Source organism: Danio rerio, chromosome 12, assembly GCF_052040795.2.
Source record: "Danio rerio strain M-AB ecotype USA chromosome 12, GRCz13ab, whole genome shotgun sequence".
In the NCBI taxonomy this organism is placed as follows: Eukaryota; Metazoa; Chordata; class Actinopteri; order Cypriniformes; family Danionidae; genus Danio; species Danio rerio.
In genome coordinates, this window is record NC_141032.1 from 8,359,687 (window position 1) to 8,385,318 (window position 25,632).

At 38.9% G+C, this 25,632-nt stretch overlaps 1 protein-coding gene across 51 annotated transcripts in view; it reads right to left on the minus strand.

Moving 5' to 3' along the window:
• The window catches only part of ank3b (ankyrin 3b), a 339,224-nt gene that overhangs the window by 130,050 nt on the left and 183,542 nt on the right, over window positions 1-25,632 (minus strand). For 31 of the 51 annotated variants that reach the window (XM_087274499.1, XM_087274510.1, XM_087274494.1 and 28 more), the window contains 7 exon segments: window positions 23,439-23,624; window positions 20,877-20,900; window positions 16,128-16,226; window positions 11,730-11,828; window positions 8,398-8,496; window positions 3,305-3,502; window positions 2,009-2,107 (listed from right to left, as the gene is read on the minus strand). In XM_087274499.1, the coding sequence (XP_087130625.1) occupies window positions 2,009-2,107; window positions 3,305-3,502; window positions 8,398-8,496; window positions 11,730-11,828; window positions 16,128-16,226; window positions 20,877-20,900; window positions 23,439-23,624 (804 nt within the window). 51 annotated transcript variants of the gene reach the window in all.

The following is a 25,632-nucleotide window of genomic DNA, read 5'->3' on the forward strand; positions in this document are numbered from 1 at the left end:
TTGAGAATTAAAAGAAAATACCAAAAAAAATCATGTGTGAAATGTGAAGACACGCTGTAAAAATTGATTAGATGATTAAGAAAGTAAGTAAACCAGTTGCTTTGAAAGTGATTTGTTGACTACTTAAAAAATGTGTAAACTCATGGACTTAAAATGAACGTGTTTACTTTAAGTAAAGATTTGATTGAAAATGTTGGAGTGCTATTTTTGTTAATACTGACACATCTGTCAAATCCAATTGAAGAATTGCAAGAAACTACTAAGGAAAAAAAAACTACACTGTAAACATTGATTAGTCGACTTTAAAAAAAGTGAGTAAACCTGTTGCTTTTAAAGTGGTTTGTTAATCGTACTCAAAGTAAACACGTTAATTTTAATGAACAATTTTAAGGCAACAGGTTTACACATTTTTTTAATGTAAAGATTTGATTGAAAATGTAGACGGGGTGCTATTTATGGAAAGCAGTGAAATATAAGCTGCAAATAGTTTTGTTGATGTGCAAAAAACGAAATGTACAGAAGAAAAAAAAAACATTTACATTAGGAATGCAGGAAACTTCAAAACCTTATCAACTTGGCTTAAAAACAATAATGAAAAAGCATTCATATTTTGCAGAACTGCTCAAATGACATTAAAACCTCTGAGAAATGCAACCCGACTGTTCTCAAGACTCTTCACACTTTATTAGTTTCTTTTGTAATAAATGATGTCCTGAAAAGTGAGTGAGACCAACCTCCCTCCATTTATTACAGTTGCTATGAGCCTGGTGTGCACAGACAACCAATATCTCTTACAAAAGCCTAAGCAAACTTTCTTACATTCAGTGTTATTAAACGGTAAACAGTTGGGTTTAGGGTTGGGGTAGGAGTAGACATAAAAAAAATACAATTTGTTGGGTAATTTAATAGATGATATTAATAATACTCGATAGACCTACTGTTACATTACTTTGACGGTTGGGTTTAGGGTTAGGGTGAGCATAGACGTTAAAAAAAAATTGGGTAATTTAATAGATGATATAAATAATACTCGATAGACCTACTGTTACATTACTATGAAGGTTGGGTTTAGGGTTGGGGTAGGGGTAGACGTTAATAAAATACAATAAATGGGAAATTTAATAAATAATATGAATAATTCTTGTTTACTTCCAGCGCAACTGTAACTGATCTAGAAACAACCCTTAAATTTGACATTAAAACCTCTGAGAAATGCAACCCAACTGTTCTCAAGACAATGCTCTTCACACTTTATTATTTTCTTTTGTAATAAATGATGTCCTGAAAAGTGAGTGAGACCAACCTCCCTCCATTTATTACAGTTGCTATGAGCCTGGTTTCCACAGAAAACCAATATCTCTTACAAAAGCCTGAGCAAACTTTCCTACATTCAGTGTTATTAAACGGTAAACAGTTGGGTTTAGGGTTGGGGTAGGAGTAGACGTAAAAAAAAAAACAATTTATTGGGTAATTTAATAGATGATATTAATAATACTCGATAGACCTACTGTTTTTACATTACTTTGACGGTTGGGTTTAGGGTTAGGGTGAGCATAGACGTTAAAAAAAAATTGGGTAATTTAATAGATGATATTAATAACACAGCTACAGCTACTCTTTTTACATTACTATGAAGGATGGGTTTAGGGTTGGGGTAGGGGTAGACGTTAATAAAATACAACAAATGGGAAATTTAATAAATAATATGAATAATTCTCGTTAACTTTCAGCCGCAACGGTAACTGATCTAGAAACAACCCTTAAATTTGACATTAAAACCTCTGAGAAATGCAACCTAACTGTTCTCAAGACAATGCTCTTCACACTTTATTATTTTCTTTTGTAATAAATGATGTCCTGAAAAGTGAGTGAGACCAACCTCCCTCCATTTATCACAGTTGCTATGAGCCTGGTGTCCACAGACAACCAATATCTCTTACAAAAGCCTGAGCAAACTATCCTACATCCAGTGTTATTTCACGTTCAAGCAAACTCTCTCTCTACTCACCTCAGTCACAGCCTGAATGGACGCTCCGTGTTTCAGCAGCAGCTCCATCACTTTAATCCTGTTCTTCTTGCAAGCGATGTGAAGTGGTGTAAAACCATTCTACAAAAAAAAAAAACAAGGGTATTTTTACTCCAGCTTACTACTGAAAGTCTGCTTGTGCTTTGACCATAACCAGATGACTGAAGAGTTAAGAAAGCTTTGTTTCCAGACGAATGAAAACACGTGGCTCCTGCTGCTCGATGCTTGGCAGACTTCTTGTCTTTCTACAGTTTTCTTTCTTTCTTCCTTTTTTTCCCTCATAAACTGCTGCGACACGCCCGCTCTCTAACCGTTACTTCAGAGCATGACAGTATGCGTGCTCTGTGCCAAGAGTGGCTTTTTACGGATCGCCATGGCACTGTGCGTAAACAAACATGCTACATGTTATAACTTTCCAATCTGAGTGTGCAGATATTATCATTTTGGCAACAGCATCTAATATGAAAGCCAAAGAAAAAAATAAGGGGTATTTTAAATTTGTACAATACTTTTTTCTTTAAAAAATGTAAATAATGTAAGTTCTGTGGTCCTTAATCAACATTCATTTGTTTAAAACATCTGTCAGTCAATCACACTTTGGACTACAACAATATCAGACGATCGATTCATTTTGAACACACACTCATACACTACAGCTGATTTCACTGGTTCATTCATTTTCTTTTCGGCTTAGTCTCTTTATTAATCTGGGGTCGCCACAGCGGAATGAACCGCCAGCTTATCCAGCAAATGGTTCACGCAGCGGATGCCCTTCCAGCCACAACACATCTCTGGGAAACATCCATACACACAATTTAGCATACCCAATTCACCTGTACTGCATGTCTTTGGACTCTGAGGGAAACCGGAGCACCCAGAGGAAACCCACGCGAACGCAGGGAGAACATGCAAACTCCACACAGAAACGCCAACTGACCCAGTCAAGGCTCGAACCAGCGACCTCGAACCTACCTACTGCGCCACTGAGTCACCGTATAGCTGATTTAGTTTATTCAATTCACTTGTAGCACATGTCTTTGTCTGGGTGTTGTCCCATTTTTAGGGGTAAAATTTTAAGCCCACCCCCCCCCCCCTTCACACTCTGTATCAAGAGCCAAGGGGAAGGGGTACAAAAATAGAATTTGAATTGGGCCTAAATGCAAAAGGTGCATTGATGAAATAAGGAAGAAATAATTTACAGTAGCAGTTGGGGACATAACATTACAGAAGTGGATAACAAAATCTGAATTAGATCCTACTTTTGTACATAAGACTCACCAGTGCTTTGGCATTCGGATTGGCCCTCTTGTCCACTAGGACCTTGGCGACTTTGTAGTGTCCGCAATGTGCAGCGACGTGCAAGGCTGTCAGGTAATCGTTGGTGACGTCGTCCACAGGCACCTCATGATGAATCAAGAGCTGGACGCAGTTCAGATGATCTCCCTGCGTGGCCATGTGCAGCGGCGACAAGCCATTCTGTTGAAACACACGGCAGTTTAAGATATGACGAAATCAAATAACTGAATGACTTTCACTTCTCTATTTTTCTGGCATCTTAGGAATCACAGATGGACCGAATATAAACCAGTTTATCACCCCTCTACAGGGTTTCTACACATTTATACTACTAAAATTACAGGACTTTTCCAAAACGTTCAGGTAAATATTGATGAATAGGCCCACATGGAATCTGCACGCACAGATTTTTTGCCCATCATTGAGTCTATTTGTGTAAATGTGTGTAAATACTGTATATATTTATTCAGTTTTTAAATTGATATCAGTAATATTATTGACTAATATGAAAATGTTTATTCGATTTATTTACAATACAGTTTAGTAGATATATTATATGAGAGAATTGCTTTGTTTACGAATAAGTGGATCTAATTGGGCTTGCATTGTAAACATTAAATAAAAGTTAAAATGGTGTTATTTTTTATTTCATATATTAAGTTTTTACTCACGATACTCCCAAAATCATCCCGCATAAATCTGTGGATTTTATACAAAATTTTGAGTAGAATTAGCAAAAAAAAAAGATTCTGGCAACTTTATCATTCATTCATTAATTTTCATGTCGGCTTAGTCCCTTTATTAATCCGGGGTCGCCACAGTGGACTGAACCGCCAACTTATCCAGTAGGTTTTTACGCAGCGGATGCCCTTCATCTCTGGGAAACATCCACACACACATTCACACACACTCATACACTACGATCAATTTAGCCTATCCAATTCACCTGTACCCAGGGCCGGCGCATCCATAGAGGCGACCTAGGCAGCCGCCTAGGGCGGCAGTATAGAGAGGGCGTCGTCTGTGACACATCCCTAACCACCTGCGTCCTCAGTTATGTCCGCGACACCTCCCTCACCACCCGCTTACTCAGGTATATTTGCGCATAGACGATAGAATAGAGAGGGTGGCGTCAGCGTCACCTCCATCAGCACCAGCGTGTCCTCAGTTATATCCGCGCATAGGGCGGCAGAATTGAGGTCCACGACACCTGCACGTCCTCAGTTATATCCGCGCATAGGGCGGCAGAATAAAGAGCGCAATGTCCGCGACACCTCACTCCCTCAGCACTTGCGCGTCCTCAGTTATATCCACGCATAGGGCAGCAGAATAGAGAGGGCGGTGTCCGCCAGTCCGCGACACCTCCCTCCCTCCCTCAGCACCCGCGCGTCCTCAGTTATATCCGCGCATAGAGCGCCGGAAAAAAGGTCCGCGACACTTCACTTCATTTTCATAACCGGTCACTTTCGTTTTCACATTGGGGTTGAGGGCGGCATGATCGTCCTCTGCCTAGAGCGGCAGTTCAGCTTGCTCCGGCCCTGCCTGTACCTCATGTCTTTGGACTGTGGGGAAAACCGGAGAACCCGGAGGAAACCCACGCGAAGGCAGGGAGAACATGCAAACTCCACACAGAAACGCCAACTTGAGCCGAGGTTCAAACCAGCGACCCAGCGACTTTCTTGCTGTGAGGCGACAGCACTACCTACTGCGCCACTGCCTCGCCTTACTGGAACTTTAAATAGTCCATTTCCCACTAACATTTGAGCGGTCAACAGAAATGACTTAAGACTGGCCATAAAGGTCATCAGTTCACCAAACTCATTGCTGTTTACTCAGTGTAACCACAGATACAGGGACACTGGAGCAGTTTAAAGCATCAGCGGATCGCTCGTATGTCAGCTTATAAATAGACCAGCTGATCTTCGTGACTTTAAAACGCCCCAGTGCCGCTGTATATGTGGTTACTCAGTAAACAGATCTGAGTAAGGTGACCTTCACGGACAATCACAGTCAATTCTGTTGAGCACTGGTGAATACGATGGCAAATCAGCAGAGTTGAAGAACGGGCTCAACAGCGCTCAAATGGTAAAATCTTCAGTACTGATTGATATCGAATTCCAGTATCGTGACAACACTACGCCCTATTCTTGAGCTAATGTTTCATGAAATCTTTACGTGCGCATGGTAAATAAAAAAATTTTAAAATTGTATGTATATTTTAAAATATGAGGCAATCTAGTAGTTTGGTTATTTTTCTATCACTAAAATAGTTTTTAGAAAGTATCTTGCTGTCTGTGTGAAAATATTTTTGAATTATTGGCTTGTGTTTTCATAAGACTTACTGTATATGAATAATACAAATTAGCTTTTAGCACTCACAGTATCTTACTCCTGTAGATAGAGATTGTTTCTGGCGACCACACTCAAAACGTAGCTTGAATTACGATGAATGTGAGTAAAAGAGAGGGAAAGCTGAAACTGAGAGTTGCTTTTTTACCCCACACAGAGAACGTCACGTGAAGAGACTAACCGCACAATTGTATTTAAACTTTACCCAATATTATCATCTCAAATACACTACCTGACAGAAGTCTTGCCGCCTATCCAAGTTTTAGAAACAACAAATAATAAATTGACTTCTAGTTGATCATTTGGTATCAAAACTGGCTTATATGTAAGGCAAAGGCCTCTAGATTATGCTTATTTCACCTAAATAAAATATGATCATTCCTTGATTTTTTTATATTTAATTAGAGCAGTGAAGTCTGACTTTGCTTAGACAGAAATAATGTCTAGTATAGAATATAAAGTCATGGTGAGGTGGAAAAATAATTAATATTGTGTCTGACACCCATGAGCTTGGAGAACTGCATCCATACATCTCTGCAATGACTCAAATAACTTATAGAGTTTAAAGAATGTGTTCTTGCAGGACTCCCAGTTCATCAAGATTCTTTGGATTCATCTTCAATGCCTCCTCCTTCGTCTAATCCAAGACATGCTCAATAATGTTAATTTTTGGTGACTGTGCTGGCCAATCCTGGAGCACCTTGACCTTCTTTGCTATCAGGATCTTTGATGTGGAGGCTGAAGTATGAGAAGAAGCGCTATCCTGCTGAATAATTTGCCCTCTTCTATTTGTGGTTTGTAATGTAATGTGCAGCACAAATGTCTTGACACCTCAGGCTGTTGATGTTGCTATCCACTCTGCAGATCTCTCGCATGCCCCCATACTGAATGTAACCCCAAACCATGATTTTTCCTTCATCAAACTTGACTGATTTCTATGAGATTCTTGAGTCCATGCGGGTTTCAGTAGGTCTTCTGCAATATTTGTGATGATTGGGATGCAGTTCAACACATAATTCAAAGGAAAAACCTTACCTTCTGCCACTTTTAGTAATAATCAACTAAGTCAAGTTATTATTTGTTGCTCTTACAACTAGGATCGATGACAAGACTTTTGTCAGGCAATATATATTTATGTACACAGATTTTTTTTAAACAAATGTTCATGACATGTTCCAAAACATTTTGAGTTTATTTGTTTTTGCCTCGTCAAAATTCCATGACTTCTCCAGAATCGCATGAATCCTGTCTTTAAGAATTCTGATAACATTCAAAGCAATAACATCCCCTTCAAAAAGAGGACATCTGGGGTAAAAGAACAGCATGAGGCCATTTATACGTCAATATTTGTATGAAAACAAGCGCTCTATTGTGACATTAATCGGCTTGGATATTATCTAATTTGGCGAGAGGTCTGTGAGCATGTTTTGCATTGCTTTTCAGATTCCAGGAAAGTGTTCGGTGATGCAATGGAAAAAAACTGAAGAAAAAGTGATAATGTCACATCTGCATACACTTAAAGGAACGGATGTCGATTAAAATGATGTCATTTACTCGCCATCTTGTCATTCCAAACCCATGTAACCCTTCCTAGAAAACAACACAAAAGTTGGGGTTTAAAAGCTGGATAATGACACTATTGCTTTTTGTAGAGCTGCTTTGTGGCTAAATCCAAGTAGTTTAATAATTGATGAACTTTAAAACGTCAACTGAATCAACATTGAACTGACTCCTTGAGCTGAATAATGACTCGGTTGCCTTAAGTATTGAACTTGTTCCATAATTTATTAACTTTGCAGTGTCACTGAACTGAACTGAATCAACACTGACCTGACTTTTGCAGCATACTATTGCTTTTGTAGATCTGCTTACAGCTGAAATTAACTCATTTCACAGCTGATGAACTTTGCAACATTGACCGTGTAATTTGAATCCACGCTGAAGTTGTCTGAGCTTAATAATGACAATATTATCTTCTATAAAGCTCTTTTATTGTTGAAAATTCTTCATAACTGATACATTTTGCAACATTAACACTGTTATTTAACTGCTAGTTATGGTTAAGCTGCACTGAATCAAAGGATTTGTAAAAAGTGTGACAAAAAGTAAAAAAAAGGCTGATTTTATACATAAAACACAATAAACAAACAAAACCATCAACAAAACAAAAAAGCTTTGTTTAGCTCACATATTCGCATTCATACTTATTCATACACACATATGGAAAAGAGAAGCAAGAACACTCATCAAAATATCTCCATTTGTGTTCTACAGAAGAACGCATGTCATAAAGGTTTGGATTGGCATTCAGGTGAGGAGACCATAGATATGTATACTAGGGTTGTCACGATACTGGCATTCGGTAGCAGTCAATACTGTAATTTTAAAAACGCTAATTTCTTGATAACATTTGACCACGTTGAGCTCGTTAAACATATGTTCATATGCTCAAAAGAAATGACTGGGATTGGCCATGAGGGTCATCAGTTCACCAAACTCACTACTGTTTACTGAGTGTAACCACAGATACAGGAACACTGGAGCATTTCAAAGTCACGTTGATCAGCTGGTTTGTCTATAAGCTGACATACGAGCAATGAATCACGGCTTTAAAACGCTCCAGTGTCCCTGTATCTGTGGGTCCATCTCAACCGATGATGTCTTCAGTGACAGAATATGCATATTAGGGTGTTCTCTGCTTTGAAAGGTGTAACACCAGCTCTAACCTTTGTTTTTGAAAGGATGGGTGCTCCGCGATCTAGCAACATCTCAACCACTTGCTCATGACCGCTCCTCGCTCCACAGTGTAAAGGTGTTAGGCCATCCTGGAGATTAGAAAACAAACACATATTACACTCAAAACGTCATCCATTATTATTATTAATCCATTCCATCTGACTACTACATAAATATCCCAATATATCAAAACAAACACACAATGGGATATATATTACCAGTGTAGAGTGTAAAACGCATGCAGCGGGTGCATTTAGGGTGTGTACAAATCCACTTTTGGTATTTTAAGAATAGAAACAGGGTCTAAAAGTGTTGTTCCTTTTGTCTTAATGAGTTATGGGTGTGTTTTGTGCGTATCATGCGTTAAACCAATCAAATCATCTCCCATTCCCTTTAAGTGTGACTTGTGATCGTGCCATAGCGCATTATCTATTTACATGGCGGGTTTTGTAATCAGAAAAACTGAACACTGTCCCTTGGTACCGCCTCTCTTCAATGGGGGGGCAGATCATTTAGTGTTATTGCACCCAAACTCTGGAACTCTCTACCACGCTTGCTCCGCTCTGCTAATAATATCCCTTGCTTAAGACTCACTTATTTTCTGAATGCTTCACTTCTGATCTGCCAAACTGACTACTTTATCTGATCCACCTCCACTCGGCTCATTTGTCTCCTAGGTGTTGTTTGTGTAATTCCAGTTTGTTATATTTGACTTCATGTATGTTTGTTTATTTTTTTGTCGCATTCCTTGTAAAGTGTCCTTGAGCTCTGGAAAGGCGCTATATAAATAAAAGTTATTATTAATATTATTAACACTTCACTAGTAAGAAAACTGCTTGTGAGCCAGGTTAAAGCAAGCGGACCATCTGCAGATTCCACCAAAGCCACCTGAGGTGAAGAAAGCAAGGGAGGAGGTAGGGGTTTATGTGTGTGTGTGCATATTCATTCATTTTCCATGAGCTTAGTTCCTTTATTCACCAGGGGTCGACACAGTGGAATGAACCGCCAACTTATCCAGCATATGTTTTACACAGCAGATGCCCTTCCAGCTGCAACCCAGCACTGGAAAACACCCATACACTCTCATATTCACATGCATACATTACAGACAACTTATTCAATTCACCTGTACCGCATGTCTTTGGACTGTGGGAGAAACCGGAGCACCCCACGCGAACACACTGGGAGAACATGCAAACTCCACACAGAAATGCCACCTGGCGGAGCCAGCGACCTTCTAGCTGCGAGGCATCAGTGCTAACCACTGAGCCACTGTGTCGCCTTATACAGTATATATTAATTGTTTCATGTGTAAAGATACTTCTATGCTGCTGCGCATCCTTTTGTGTGTAAAAAGTAATGTGTTTGTGCATTTTACATAACTAAAAACAGTTTTAAAGTCAATGGGGCAGTTTTTTTTTGTTTAGTATTTAGAGCAGTGATTCTCAATCCCGTTCTTGGAGGACCATCAGCTCTGCACATGTTTCCTTCAACAAACACACCTGATTCAGATCCTCAGCTCATTAGCAGAGCCTGCAAGACGTGAAAAGGGTGTAGCAGACATGCAAAACATGCAGTGCTGGTGGTCCACCAGGAACATGGTTGAGAACTGCTGATTTAGAGAGTGTTAGTGATTCAAAATGTGCACACAAGTTACTTTTTGCACACATAAGGATGCACAGCAGCACATAAATATCTTTAAATATCAAACGTTTAAGATGCTGCGCATACTGTGTGTGTGAAAAGTAGCTTTGATCTCAGAATCTACAAACGTCATACTTTTATACATTTATGTAGTAGTAGATTTTATAGCGTGTTAGTGATCCAAAACGTGCACACAAGTTACTTTTTACACACACAGGGATGCGCAGCAACACTTAATCATCTTTATATATGAAAAATCACAAGATTTTGTGCGTACATGTGTGTAAAAAGTAGCATGTGTGTGCTTTTTACATCACTAACATAATCTAAATTCAGGCCTCGTTTACACTAATACGTTTTCGTTTTAAAACGCATAAGTTTTGCTACGGTTTTGCCATCTGTCCACACTACGCCGGAGTTTTCGAGCGCCGAAAACGGAGCGTTTTAAAAATGCTGGAGAGGCAGTTTTCATTCTAAAACGCTACTGCTCCGTTTCAGAGTGGATGAGGAAAAACGGAGATCTGAAAACGGAGGCCGGACTGCTGAGATTTGCTATCTGATTGGGGCTTTTGTGTCATTGCGTATCCTTCCCTTATTCGTCAAGCCCCTATCACATGACTATAACACATGGCTTTAACGCTACCAGAAGACAGTACTGTAAACAACAACATGGCCACAGAAATGGGAGCGTTAATTGCACTATTGTCTGTTTTAGGCGCCATTAGTTATTCATTTGTTACGTTTAGTAACAACTCGACCTCGTCGTCTGTCCACAAAAATACCTCTCTTGCATTCTTTGCCATCGCGTTTAATGTTCAACCGGCGTTTGTTGACTAACAATAACCAAATGCCGAGCGAGACGCATGCTTTCTGTTTATACTAGAACGCGCATGCCCAGAGTGCGCAAATGGTCACGTGATATACGTTTTTGGTGGCATAGTGTGGACGGAGATATGTTCAGAGACGCTAGGTAAAAAGCTAGTGTGGACGCGGATCGTTTTAAGTCAAAAACTAAAAACTAAAACTAAAACACACTAGTGTAAACGGGGCCTCAGTCTACATCAGTTGCCTCAAAATATTAAAGCACCAATAATGCACATTAACACACCTCCTTTTCAGACCAGCTCACCCATGGGTACAAATGCATTTTCTATTTAAACAACGTGGTGCAGAACATAAAAATGATTCCTGTGCTGGGCTGAAACTAGCCAAAAACACTTGCGTCATGTCTGGGGTTGCATTGCACCAGGCTCAATGAGAGAAAACACTGCACTGCTGGAAATGGAGATGAGCGCAACATCTGCATGCATTTTTTCTACGACAGCCCTACCAAACACATGTAACCTGAAGGCTCTGGTTGTTATCATTTATTAGAATCAAATGGCATGTATCCCTCAATTATTCCTGCCAATAAATTCCCTGTTCATCTTGAAAAGCATCTTGAGCTTTTAAGAGAGCAGCTGAAACTCCCACACACACTAACAGCAATTGAATTAGTTCCCTCTGAAACGTGATATTCAATTAGTTTCTAAACCTTTCTTTCGCTCTACAATGTACGCATGTGGGTTGTGCAATGAAGGCATTTGGGGAAACCATGTGCTCACTTCCTCTGAAGAGATAAATATAGAGCTGCGAAAGAAAGACGGTCTGTTTGGTTTTTACTGCTCGCAGCACTGACCTTGGTTCTGGCGTCGATTCGGGCTCCTCTCTCCAGCAGAAGCCTGACCATGTTGGCGTTTCCTCTTTTCGATGCCACATGGAGAGGCGTGATGTCATTCTGCCACAATACAAAAAAGACCAAACGAATTGTCAGACGCACAATCAAGTGAAAAGTGCTGTTTACATGCAATGAAAATGTATTATTGGTTACTATTTACTATATAATACCAGCGGTTGGGCAGAGTAAAATTACAAATAACCAAATTACCGTAATCAAGTAGTTTTTCTGAGGAATTGTACGTCTAAAACTGTGTACTTTTACTTTATTTGAGTACATTTTAGTGCTGTATAGGTACTTTTACTGCACTATTTTCCTTCAACCTGCAGTCATGCTATATACACTCACCGGCCACTTTATTAAGTGCACCAGATTAATTGCTCACTAACATACATTTCTAATCAGCCAATCACATGACAGCAACTCAACGGATTAAGGCATATAGACAAGGTCAAGACAATCTGCTGCAGTTCAAACCGAGCCACAAAATGGGGAAGAAAGGTGATGGTTGATGAGATGAGTTTTAAGTATTTTAGAAACTGATAATCTGGAATTTTTATGCACCATCTCAAGAGTTTACGTTGGAAAAATGTTGCCTGGTCTGATGAGTCTCGATTTCTGCTGCAATATTCGAATGGTAGGGTCAGAATTTGGCACCAACAACATGAAAGCATGGATCCATCCTGTCTTGTATCAACGGTTCAGGCTGCTGATGACGGTGTAGTGGTGTGGGAGATATTTTTTTGTCACACTTTAAGCCCATTAGTACCAATTGAGCATTGTGTCAATACTAATGCACCATGTCATAAAGCCTGAATCATCTCAGACTGGTTTCTTAAAGATGACAATAAGTTCACCGTAATGAAAATGGCCTCCACAGTCACCAGATCTTAATCCAATAGAGCACCTTTGGGATGTGGTGGAACGGGAGATTCGCATAATCGTTGTGCAGCCCACAAATTTGCAGACAATGTGTGATACTATCATGTCAATATGAACCAAAATCTCTGAGGAATGTTTCCAGTGCCTTGTTGAATCTCTGCCACGAAGGACTAAGGCAGTTCTGAAGGTAAAAGGAGGTCCAACTCGGTACTAGTAAGATGCTCCAATGTGTACTCATTACAAGTCATTACATGCAACTACAGAGAGACTTTACATCCATTGTAGGAACAAAAAAATAGAATAGAAGCCAAAGGCTATTTCTTTCAGACATTCTTCGGTATATCTTTTTTTTTTCATAGAACAAAGAAACTCAAACAGGTTTGTGACAAGCAGAGAAAGAAAACATGATGACAGAATTTACATATTTTGGGATAGTCAAAATTGTTTTCATCAAAATGTTTGGTGATCTGAGCTATATTTGCTTCTTGAACTTTGAGGAAGTTTAAGCAGGTGTAAACACCCTAAATAGTCATGCGCTGTCTTGGTGGGAAAGATGGTTTACCTACTTTATAAGGCCGTTATTTTATGAGCAATGTTTTTATCAATGTAAAACAGCATAATGTTACAATTTATTAATGCTAAAAAGGAGACCTTTAACCAGGGGTGTCCAAACTTGGTCCTGGAGGGCCGGTGTCTAGGAGAGTCCAGGAGAGCAGGACCTGAACAGGTAATCAAGCACTTACTAGATATACTAGAAACTTCTTGGCATGTGTGTTGAAGCAAGTTGAAGCTAAACTCTCCAGGACACCGGCCCTCCAGGACCGAGCTTGGACACTCCTTGAACTAAAAAGGTCAGATTTACTGGTCAGGGGAAACTAGCAAGGTATTTCCTTAATGGGAATACAATCATTCATTCATTTATTTATTTTCTTTCAGCTTAGTCCCTTTTTTCTTTAGGGGTCGCCACAGCGGAACGAACCGCCAACTTATCCAGCCTACGTTTTACGCAGCAGATGCTCTTCCGGCTGCATCCTAGTGTTGGGAAACACTCATACACTCTCACACACACATTCATAAACTACGGACAATTAAGCTTACCCAGTTCACCTATACCACATATCTTTGGACTGGTGGGGAAACCCGGAGCACCCGAAGGAAACCCACATGAACACAGGGGAGAACATGCAAACTCCACACAGAAATGCCAACTGACCCAGCCAGGACTTAAACCAGCGACCTTCTTCTTATATTTTAAAACTCATTTAAAGGGATAATTCACCCAAAAAGGAAACAACTACTCATCATTTTCTCTCCCTCAAGTAATTCTGAACCTGGTTGCGTTTCATTCTTCTGAACACAAAAGAAAATATTTTGAAATAGTACATACTATTAGAGACTACAGTGGAAGTCTATATCAGTTTTCAATATTCTTTAAAAAAAATTCATTTGTGACGTAATGAGTAAATGACAACAGCAATTTTTGACAAAATGTGCCTTTAGGACTTTAAAATTAATGAAGAAATTTAATATTTTTATTCATTTATTTATTTATTGTTTATCAACAGAAGCCATTAATATCTTTGATAGAGAAAATAATAATCTTAATTCCTATATCAGACTAAAATCCTATATTAATGAAGCCGTACAAATAGGTTGCTTCTTAATATGCTAGTGGAATAGGAGCATGATATAAGGTTTTTGATGTACAAAGTGTTTCATCATAGGGATTTGTATGCTGTTGCACATGAGAGATTGTATCTGTATGTCTCTGCAATGACGCAGATGAAGTGCACAGTAATACTGAGCTACACCACCCTCTAGTGATGGCTCACAACATCCACTAAATTTTCATGATGTCCTTTTTTATGACGCATTACATAAACATATATTTGATCTGTGAATAGAACTTACTGACGCATTCCAATGTGCTTCTATTGTTAAAATGTGTCGCGTAAAATTTTTGAGCGTACAAATATATGTGTTTCATTAATATAAAACACAGATTGGGATGTTAGATGTATGAGATCAAATTTCATTCCATGTATCGATGAGATAAAGAAATACACGGGGTCAATCTGTGTATTAGAGTCTATGCAGGAATCAGAAAGTGAAATTCAATACCTTTTAAAGACCTTAAAACCACTTTAGGTTTCAACTGGAAACACTTTGAGATTTTAACTTACAGTATATTTACTAAATATTAATGTAAGAAACTAATATACTGATTTAAAATCTATTAAATCGGTCCCACTTTATATTAAGTGGCCTTAACTAATATGTACTAACACAGGAATTAATAGTTTGTTACAATGTACTTATTGTGTAAATACATGTATTTATTGTGTACTTATGCTTGAATAAATACCATCTGTAATTAACTTCTGTTATTACATTTGTAAACCAAATGTGTCGACCATCCCTTTCACTTTAACCCACCCTTAAACCTACCCATACCACCAAACCTGTCCATAACCCAATCCCTATCCCAACTCAAGAGCACCACAAGTGTTCTCAAATACATTATGAACACAGTAAGTACATTGTAATTATTTTTTGATGCAAGTACATAGTAGTTAAGGACACTTAATATAAAGTGGGACCATTAAATCTATTTAATTCAGCAGGTTGGCGCATATAGAACTGCAGAAATAATGGTGTTGCAGTAAACAAAGCAGCATGATGTCAAACATAGTAGGATTTCATAGATTTCACAGCATCCTGATATTTGCATATTTAATTTAGGCAAACTTTAGCATACAGCCATACATTGTATAATCAAAATGATTAAAAATTTTATACCTTGTAAAATAGCATTTAAGACTTTTTAATACTTTTTAAGGGACTTTTATTCATTCATTCATTTTCTTTTCGGCTTAGTCCCTTTATTAATCCGGGGTCACTAGAGCGGAATGAACCGCCAACTTATCTGGCACATTTTTACACAGCGGATGCCCTTCCAGCTGCAACCCATCTCTGGGAAACATTCACACACACACTCAAACACTATGAACAATTTAGCCTACCCAATTCACCTGTACAGCATTGTCTTTGAACTGTTTGGGAAACCGGAGCACACAGAGAAAACCCACGCGAACGCAGGGAGAACATGCAAACTCCACACAGAAATGCCAACTGACCCAGCTGAGGCTTGAACCTGCGACCAAGCGACCTTCTTGCTGTGAGGCGACAGCACTACCTACTGCACCACTGCCGGGAGCAATTTCAGTCAATACTTAATACCTTAAGTGCTTTAATTAAACTGAATTCCTCCATTAATGATAGTGTTTACTTAATTTAGAAATAATTCAATTGAATTAAGTCACAATCAAATGAAATAAGATGTAATGTATATACAGTTGGAGTCTTTAAATATGAAATGATTTTCCTCAGGGACTAAATAAGGCCCTGCATAGAGTGAATGACCATGCCTTGACCCTATAGTTCCCTTTCCATTCAGCTGGGGCTTTGCGTCCTTACCCTCGCCTTGAAGTCAACGGCAGCCCCGCGGTTCAGCAGCAGGGTCGCAACGTTGATGTTCCCGTAATGAGCCGCTATATGGAGAGGGGTGAAGCCGCTCTGGAAAGGGGGAGAGAAACAAATAGAGCACAGGGGTCAAAAGATCACATACAGAACTATGAACGCCTTGACCCCCCGTCAGCTGACCTGACCTCATCCTCTATGTAAGAAAAGACGACACCAGGCCAGGCGTGGTGCAGTAAATCTGCTGACAAATGGCCACCGAGAGAAGACACATCCTTTGGTTGATCCCTCACTCCATGCAAACTCAATCTAGCTGATTAGTTCTGTAGCTTTTTGGGCTAAACATTGATCTCTCTGTTTATATATCAGGCTGTGGTTGGAATCAACGGGAGGTTTTTTTTTCCATTTTAACACTAGATATGCAATTGGGTAAAATTTACTCACGCACATGACTGTTTTGATATGGCTTAAAGCAACATTATGCCACTGTATTATGTTGGTAGTATACTGAATTTGATTCTGAGAACAATATGTTGTAGGATGTACCTGGTACAACAACCGTCTCAGCCAAATCAACATTTGTGATGTCGATTTCGAAAGAGCTCTGTAAATTTTGCAAGTTGAGACTACAGAAATGTTTATTTTTTATATTTTGAATCAAAATCAGAAAGAGCTTTATTACCATGTATGTTGACACATATGAGGAAATGGTTTTCGTGACAGGAGTTGCAAATAAAAGTGCAATAAAATGACAGTGTAAGGACAAAAACACAGATAATAAAGTAGTTAAAAAAGGAAGTAAAAAAAGAATAAAATCAATAAATTGACAAATGTATATACAGGTATATTAATGACCGCCCAAGTATATTTAGTGAAATTAAATATACTTTATTTCTAAATATAAATATATTTTAAAAAAAAATTTTGTATCTCTCCAACTTAAACAAACATCCGTGACCGATTAAGTAGTGGAAAATCTTCTCTCGTTTACCAGTTGCGTTCTGTGTTGTACGTGTCAGCATTCCCACAGATAGTCTCATGTGCTCTTCAGATCTACAGAGACGTGCCTTTTTGGGATTTAAAAATTCGCCCAGCCCTGGTTTCTAAATTTCCTAAAATGTCCAGGATTCAACTTTTGCTTTTGCTTTTTAAAGCTTGTATGTGCTTTTAAAGAAAATAAGTAAATAATCGATTCTTTAATAAATGATTCAGAAAAACTTTATACTCGGAGAAGACGAAATGACTGGTCTAAACTGGCTACAGAATATATGTAGACCATTAGTAATGGTTAATCAACACATTTGCCTTATTTAATCTTGTAATTATAATAATACTTAGAGATATTGTCTGTTTTTATTGCTTTTCTGTCGTTTAGTTCTCCTTTGCTGAATATATCATTGATTCGATGATGTTAATATATTACATAGTCTATTTTATATACATATCTAAAATGCTTTGGCATTTAAGTTTGCTTTGAACTTGAAAGAGAGAGAGAAGCAGAGTTTACCTGTCAGTGGGTGCACCTGGCTCCTGAATAGCATAAAAGTAAGAGAAATTGTAGATTTCTTTTTTTTTATTATTTCAACAGTCTCTTTTTTTACTTTAACCCATTGAAAAGAAACAGTGTATAACAGTTTCATGATAAATAAAACTATTCTCAAAAATAAAGTTATGTTTTGTCTATTGCATATACGATTTATGTCATGTGGGTAAAAGGTGTGTTTCAATCCCGCTACCACCGCAAGTATATTTCAAACCTGTGGGAAGCACTGTTACTATATACAGTATTGAATGTATGTGCAAACGTAAACTAAGTATTCTGTTAAATAGATAAAAGTGTATGTGTGTATAAATAGTGTTGGTGATCCACAATTGTTAGTAATTGTAGGAATGTGACTAAAGATGGGACACAAAAACAAACACAGAGGCAGCCATCATCATTGCCATATTGATTAATTTTTACCTGTTTGCTTATATAGTGACTGTTTTTAACCCAGACTCAGTGGAGAAACATGTCCAGGGTTACATTTTTGGGAATCGTTATATATGAAAAAATGTGTAGTGTGTACTGTGTCATGTTTTCTCATATGTGCCATTTGCAAGGCCTTCTTTTAAATCCAGCAGAGGCCGCCATGTACATTTCTGCAAATCTCAACGTACTTCTTGCACATGTCTGTGAGAGAAGTCAGTCAGCTTGTGGTGCGTACTTTAGCTTGCTATCAACTGACCCACCCACCCTCTAACCTAAAACCAGCCAATAGTATTTTCAAAAGCAAACTAGAAAAGAATAACTGTCACTGCTATTTTATTAATTGCTCGATATTATCCATTATTTATAAAATATTAGTAAATAATTTGGAGAAATTTGCCCTTAAAATAAAACTTTGCGAAAACTTGCGGTAAATATTAAACGTGTACTGTAAGTTCCATGTATTTGTAAATAGGTCATGAGTGCACGCTCATTCACAATAAGCATAATCCCTGCTTATAAATTAAGCCCAGACTAAATGGAAATACATGCCTTAGCCTACATCAAAAAAGTAACATACTGTACATTGCTTGGGGTATGTTTTGTTGCTTATTTCAGGTAAAAAAACTACTAGAGGGCGCTGTCTACATTTTTGCAAATCTGAAATACGTGAATTAGAGCGTTTAAATAAACATGTATGGGTTAAGTTGACCCTGTGGCGGTTCTAGTGGTAAAGGATGTGTCCTCCTCAGATGTACAATATAAAGCCTCTATGACAGAAGTCTTTGGCCAGAAGTTGAATTAACACACATGTAAAGCTTTAGTGGAGGTGAACCCATGATGTCACATGTGCAAACATGCATATAGTGCACAGCATCTAACAACGCACCATTAAGGCATCAAAAATGTATTTTCTGTCTTTTGAAAGCAAATAATAATGATATATTAATGATATTTAATAGCAAATATATATAGCGCACAGCTAAAATAGACAGTGAGTTATTGTAATTTTGACAGATAGGAAATTATTCTCAGTGGTTAATAACATATCAGTTACTTAATACTGTAAGTTGCTTGTCATGCAGTGCAAAACAGAGTTGTTAACAAGTTGCAGGACAGCTGGAACAAATCTGAAAGCCATGCTGACTGTGGAGAAGAACGGGAAGGAGAAGAGAAGAGAAGAGAAGAGAAGAGAAGAGAAGAGAAGAGAAGAGAAGAGAAGAGAAGAGAAGAGAAGAGAAGAGAAGAGAAGAGAAGAGAAGAGAAGAGAAGAGAAGAGAAGAGAAAAATAGACAAGATAGCCAAGAGAAAAGAAAAGAAAAGAAAAGAGAAAAGAAGTAGCTCTTTCTGCTGGCACCTGCCAAGAGGGGACCATCATGCATGAGACGGGGCAAGCGCTCTGCAGCTGAGGAGTCTGACCCTATAATACCTTCAGCCCTAGGGTGTTCTCCTGGTACTAGATATTTGGTCTAAAAGTGCATTCCGATTGTCTAAAAAAATCCCAGCATAATAGATATTCAGGGATATTCAAATGACACAAATTTCTTACTAGGAAATGGTTTTGGATGCTGGTGTGCTGGTTGATTTATTAAATTAAATAATTAGGCCATCCAAAAACGAAAAATCTGCTAATAATTTCTCATTCTCATGTCTCTCCAATCACCTAAGACGTTCGTTCATTTTCAGAACACAGTATTTTAAATGGAATCCGGAAGCTTTTACCCTGCATACAAAGCAAGGGTCATGAGATGTTCAAATTCCAGAAAAGGAACCAAAAACATTGCCAAAATATTCCATGCGACTTCAGTGGTTCAACTGTAATCAAATGATGCTCCAAGAACACAGTGTGCACCAAAAAACCTATAAATGACTTTGTTTTCCAAAATGTTCCCTTCCTAGCCAGGCCATCAGAGTGTGTTTTTACTATTGGCAATATGTTGTATTGCCATTACAGTAAGCAGTGCAATACACAAACCTTGTTTTGCCCATAGTAAAATGCCTAGGACCTGACTTGGTTGAAGAGTGGATTTTGACAAAAAAAAAAAAATTTACTTCTTCTTCTTTTTTTGTTTTCTTCTTTTTTTTTTTTTGGTGTACAAAAGTGTTCTTGCAGCTTCGTATGACTACAGTTGAACCACTAAAGTCACATAGAATGTTTTAACAATGTTTTTGGCTTTTAATTTCTCAGGACCCTTAATGTGTGTCGGATGTCATCTGAAATATCTTAATATGTGTTCCAAATATGAATGAAGGTCTTATGGAGATGAATGAAGGGTGAACTAATAGTTTAATCACCAGAATAAACAGAATAAAATCACTTGATCAAACAGATTAACTTGATAGTTTAAGTAGCAGCTTAAAGTCTAACCAGAACTAAACCAGCATAAACCAACTAATCCAATGTTGGCATTCATAATAGTCTATATAAAGTTTTTAAACAAAAACCTTTTATATTAGGGGCAAAACTATGCCATGAGCAGGCCAGTAACATGTTATTAGGACTGCTGTATCTGTCTTGTAATTCCATTTGGTGTCACTAGTGGTGCCAAAATTACATAGTTCACCAGTGCTAACACACAATCCTTTATTGAACAAGTAATTCCCTCAGCTGCAGATTTTCCTTCCCATGCTAGTTCTCCACTGCCGTTAGTAATAAAGCGCCATTCTACTGAGACAAAAACAGCACTGAGCAAGGACAGGAGGGAATTGGGGCAGCAGCCACAGCAGCAGCGTGACGTGGGCACTTTGTGAAGTGTGTAGAGTTTGTACATGTATACCTCTGTCGTTCTATTCACCATCATCTAGAGGGACCACCAGAGCGGGAGGAGAGAGAATGGTCTGATTAGTGTTCACAAAGTCACAATGGAAGCACCAAGCTGTACGGTGGCTACATGGTGAGGGAGAGCAACAAACCACACATCACGCGACACCACAAGGACTTAACTGGATGGTGCAACTGCTGTTTGTCTACATTTTAACTGGCTTTCTTTAAGGATGATACTTGTGTTTCCACTGCACTGTACAGTACGGTTCGGAATTTCTCTCTTCGGTTCGGTTTTGCTTGGCTTGGTTTGCATTTCCATTGCGGTTATGTACTGCTAAAAATGGCTGGGATTGTAGCTATAGGTGTGCAGCCTATACTACCGTGACATTCTGAAAAACTTTTTTTAATCCAGGTTGCCATATCAAACCCTCGCTGGATCCAATCCTCTGCTACTACTGAGAGGAACATCTGGACCTCTTTTACTGACCACAATGTTGCCATTTCAGGTGTCTTTTTCTTGTGGTGGTATAACAACTGTTTAGTTGTGGAAATCAACAATACAGCAGTGGCTGCAGCTGACTATTTAAATCCACCCAGACTCATTCTGATTACGTACCCCTATATACATTTCTGGAGAGCGCCAAATACAATCCAGGAGCTTACTTTTTCTTTTGCAGTTGCAGTTTTTGCAAATCCGCCAGAATCCGCTGTGTAGATTTTTTGAGATCTTCTATCGCGAGCCATTTGCAACTGCTGTTCTCGTATATATCCACCAGAAGTTGCTGTTGACCAACCGACCGATCCACCACACCCTCCTCCTTCCCTAAACCCAACCGATAATGTTTTTAAAAGCACCGATTGACCAGCGCCCACTCACTTCCCTAAACCCAACCGACAGTGTTTTCAAAAGCAATCCCAAGCGGCAGCCTGATTTTTACCACGTTTTTAGATCTTACCACATTCTCACCCTGTTATTTGCTTGTTTATTTGATTTTTTGGCTTTTGTTTTTGTCTTTTTTTTTGTTTTGCTTTTGTTTGTGGTAAACTTCTCTGACCACATTTCTAGAACTGCTCGATCGTGCAGATTCGCACTCTATAACATCAGAAAGATCCGACCCTTCTTATCTGAACATGCAGCTCAACTCCTTGTTCAAGCTCTTGTTCTCTCCAAACTGGACTACTGCAACTCTCTGCTAGCGGGGCTTCCAGCTAACTCTATCAAGCCTCTTCAGCTGCTCCAGAACGCAGCAGCACGAGTGGTCTTTAATGAACCTAAAAGAGCACATGTCACTCCGCTACTCATCCGTTTGCACTGGCTGCCAGTTGCTGCTCGCATCAAATTCAAAGCTCTGAGGTTTGCTTACAAAGCGATTTCTGGCTGCGCCCTTTCTTATCTGCTCTCACTTCTGCAGATCTATGTGCCCTCCAGAAACTTGCGTTCTGTGAATGAACGTCGCCTCGTGGTTCCATCCCAAAGAGGGAAGAAATCACTTTTCCGGAACGCTAGCGTTCAATCTGCCCATTTAATGGAATGAACTCCCTAACTGCATCAGAACGGCAGAGTCAATCGCTGTTTTTAAGAAACGACTAAAAACTCAACTATTTAGTCTCCACTTCACTTCCTAATCTGCAATTGCCTCTCTGGATATACCACTAACTGTACTCAAAAAAATAAAATAAAATAAATAAATAAATAAATATTTTTACTAATACTTCCCTTCTTAGACTTTACAGACCTGAAACTTGCCTATAGCACTTATTCATTGTTGCTCTTATAGTTGTGTAAATTGCTTCCTTGTCCTCATTTGTGAGTCGCTTTGGATAAAAGCGTCTGCTAAATGACTAAATGTAAATGTCTTACCTGCTTTCTAGAACTGTTCTACGCTGGACTCGAACCCTGTCATCATGGTCAACTCTGTTCTGCGTCTCAAATTCTTCGACGTACACAGCGAGCCACTTGACAAACTGGTAAGAGCGAAAAAGCCAAGCCGCCCATATAGAGGTAATCAGTCAGCTGGTAAGCGTGAAAAGGTACGGCGTCATGCTGTCTTAAAGACGAAATGCAGCCATACGTTCCAATGGCTATATAATTCGCAATCTCCAGAAATGTATATAGAGGTACAATTTCAGAATGAGCCTATGTTGATTAAATACAGCAAGTTTTGTGTCTTGTGTCGCAAATCTAATGCCACTGATTCTCATGAACCAATCAGTGACTAGGAGTGTGTAAACAACGTTTTGTTAATGATACAGCTAACTTTGAACCTTATCTGAGGTGGTACTAGGAAAAAATACAAGGTACTAAGTATGAAACGCTGTGGAAATGCCCCCAGAAGTGAACCATACCAAACCGAACCATGCCTTACCATCCAGTGGAAAGCGCCTAAGTAAATATACAATGAGCATCTCCCGTTATGCACCACTGAATTACTTTAGCCACCACAAAGTCTTGTTTTAGACGTATAGAAAATTTTAAATTGCATTAATTGCAAAATACAGTAATCAGAATAATAAGCACCATCAAGTTCTAAACGTAAACTCGCGAAAAGACTTGACTGTTTATTGATGGAGGTACCTTGGATTCAATATCTGCGTTGTGGTCGTTCTGCAGGAGTAGCGCCGCTGCTTTTGTGTCATCCTTACGGGCAGCGATGTGCAGGGCAGGTAATCGCACCTTCCCCTTGGTGTCGTTCTCCAGGAGCAGAGACACCACCTGATCATGACCCTGCTGGAGAGCTACGGCCAGCGGAGTAAAACCATCCTACAAACACACAACACAAGAATCCTTGAATAGTCGGAATAGATGGAAAACTTTAAGCATTCTAAAGAGCAAAAGAAACGCATTTAAATGTCAAGTGTAAATGGAAAAGCAGACTGCCTTATGTACTTACGAGCTCATTGACCAAAATGCATCTTAAAGGAATAGTCAAACACTGTAGATTACACAAGATATGTCAGTCGTACTGTAACGTTTAATATGGTGAATGAAGTCCCAAATACTAGTACAGGAGCCAATCATCAATCGTTATAGACTGACAATTTTCCAGAGGAAAAGCTCCAACCAGATGTGTGCTTTTACGACAATTTGGTGGTCAACAAACGCACTGGAATCTCAGCGAATGCTTGCTTCATAGACATAATAAATATATCCAGGTACAGTCCGTCCTGTCAAAACTTGTAAACAATAAGGCGCTGCCAATTCTGGAGGAGATTCACCATCAAGACCAGTGTGATCTGATAAAGCATTATTTAGAGGATAATGTGTAGCACGGCCATAAATGGGGTTGGTGTCGTGATCTCGTTTATATTGAGTGCGCATGTGCATTAGCTCGGGCAAGCTAAAAATTTGCCAATTTTTTTTGATGGCCGCCGAGTGAAATGAATTGCCTTAAAAGTACTTTGGAATAGTTTACCCAAAACTGAAAATTGAAAATTCTTGACCTTCACGTGTCACAATCCTATAGGATTTGTTTGTCAATGAAGTCAATGATTTCCAGCTTTCTTTCAAATAACATATTTCAGGCTCAGGAGAATATGGAAATTTATAAGGTTTGGAAGCAAATGAGGGTAACTCAACCAAGTGAGGAGTAAGTTTTCATTTTTGGGTGAACTATCCCTTAAAAAAAACAGATACAAACAAGACATGTTGTAATTAAGATCTTTAGTAGCTGGATCAGGTTTGTTTCATTATTCATTCATTTTCCTTCGGGTTAGTCCCTTATTTATCAGGGATCTCCACAGCGGAATGAACCGTTTCCGGCATATGTTTTACACAGCGGATGCCCTTCCAGCTGCAACCCAGTTATGGGAAACACCCATACATCCTCGCATTCACACATTACGACCAATTTTGTTAACGCAATTCACTTATAGCGCATGTCTTTGGACTTTGGGGAAAACCGGAGCATCCGGAGAAAACCCACGCGAACACGGGAAGAACATGCAACCTCCAAATGCCAGCTAGGCCAGCCGGGACTAAAACATGCGATCTTCTTGCTGTGAGGCAACAGTGCTAACTTGTTTCATTATGTTGAAGCAAAAATATGCAGGATGCAATTTTTGGACACACTTCACTTTTTCTACATGCACAAGCACTTCATGGGAACAGAATCTCTCTAATGAAATCCCCATTAAAGAACACACATTTCACAGTTAATGCTTCTTGAGATGAGCTACTTCTAAAGCCTATGGGGAATAAAGAAACAAACACCTAAACAAAAAAGAAAATATTAATACAAGAATAGGAAAAATCAATCATACACTGAGAAAATAGAAGATGAATCACCAGAGATCTTGAAATTGTTATCTGTTATTGTCACACGAGCCTTTAAAATACTAACAGTAAATAGTTTTAAAAATATTGAAATTATCATTAATTATTAATAATTACAATGAATTAATAATTAATACAATTATTATTTTAATTCATTCATTTTCTTGTCGGCTTAGTCCCTTTATTAATCCGGGGTCACCACAGCGGAATGAACCGCCAACTTATCCAGCAAGTTTTTTACGCAGCGGATGCCCTTCCAGCTGCAACCCATCTCTGGGAAACATCCACACACATATTCACACACACACTCATACACTACGGACAATTTAGTCTACCAAATTTACCTGTACCGCATGTCTTTGGACTGTGGGGGAAACCAAAGCACCCAGAGGAAACCTACGCGAAGGCAGGGAGAACATGCAAACTCCACACAAAAACGCCAACTGAGCCGAGGTTCGAACCAGCGACCTTCTTGCTGTGAGACGATAGCACTACC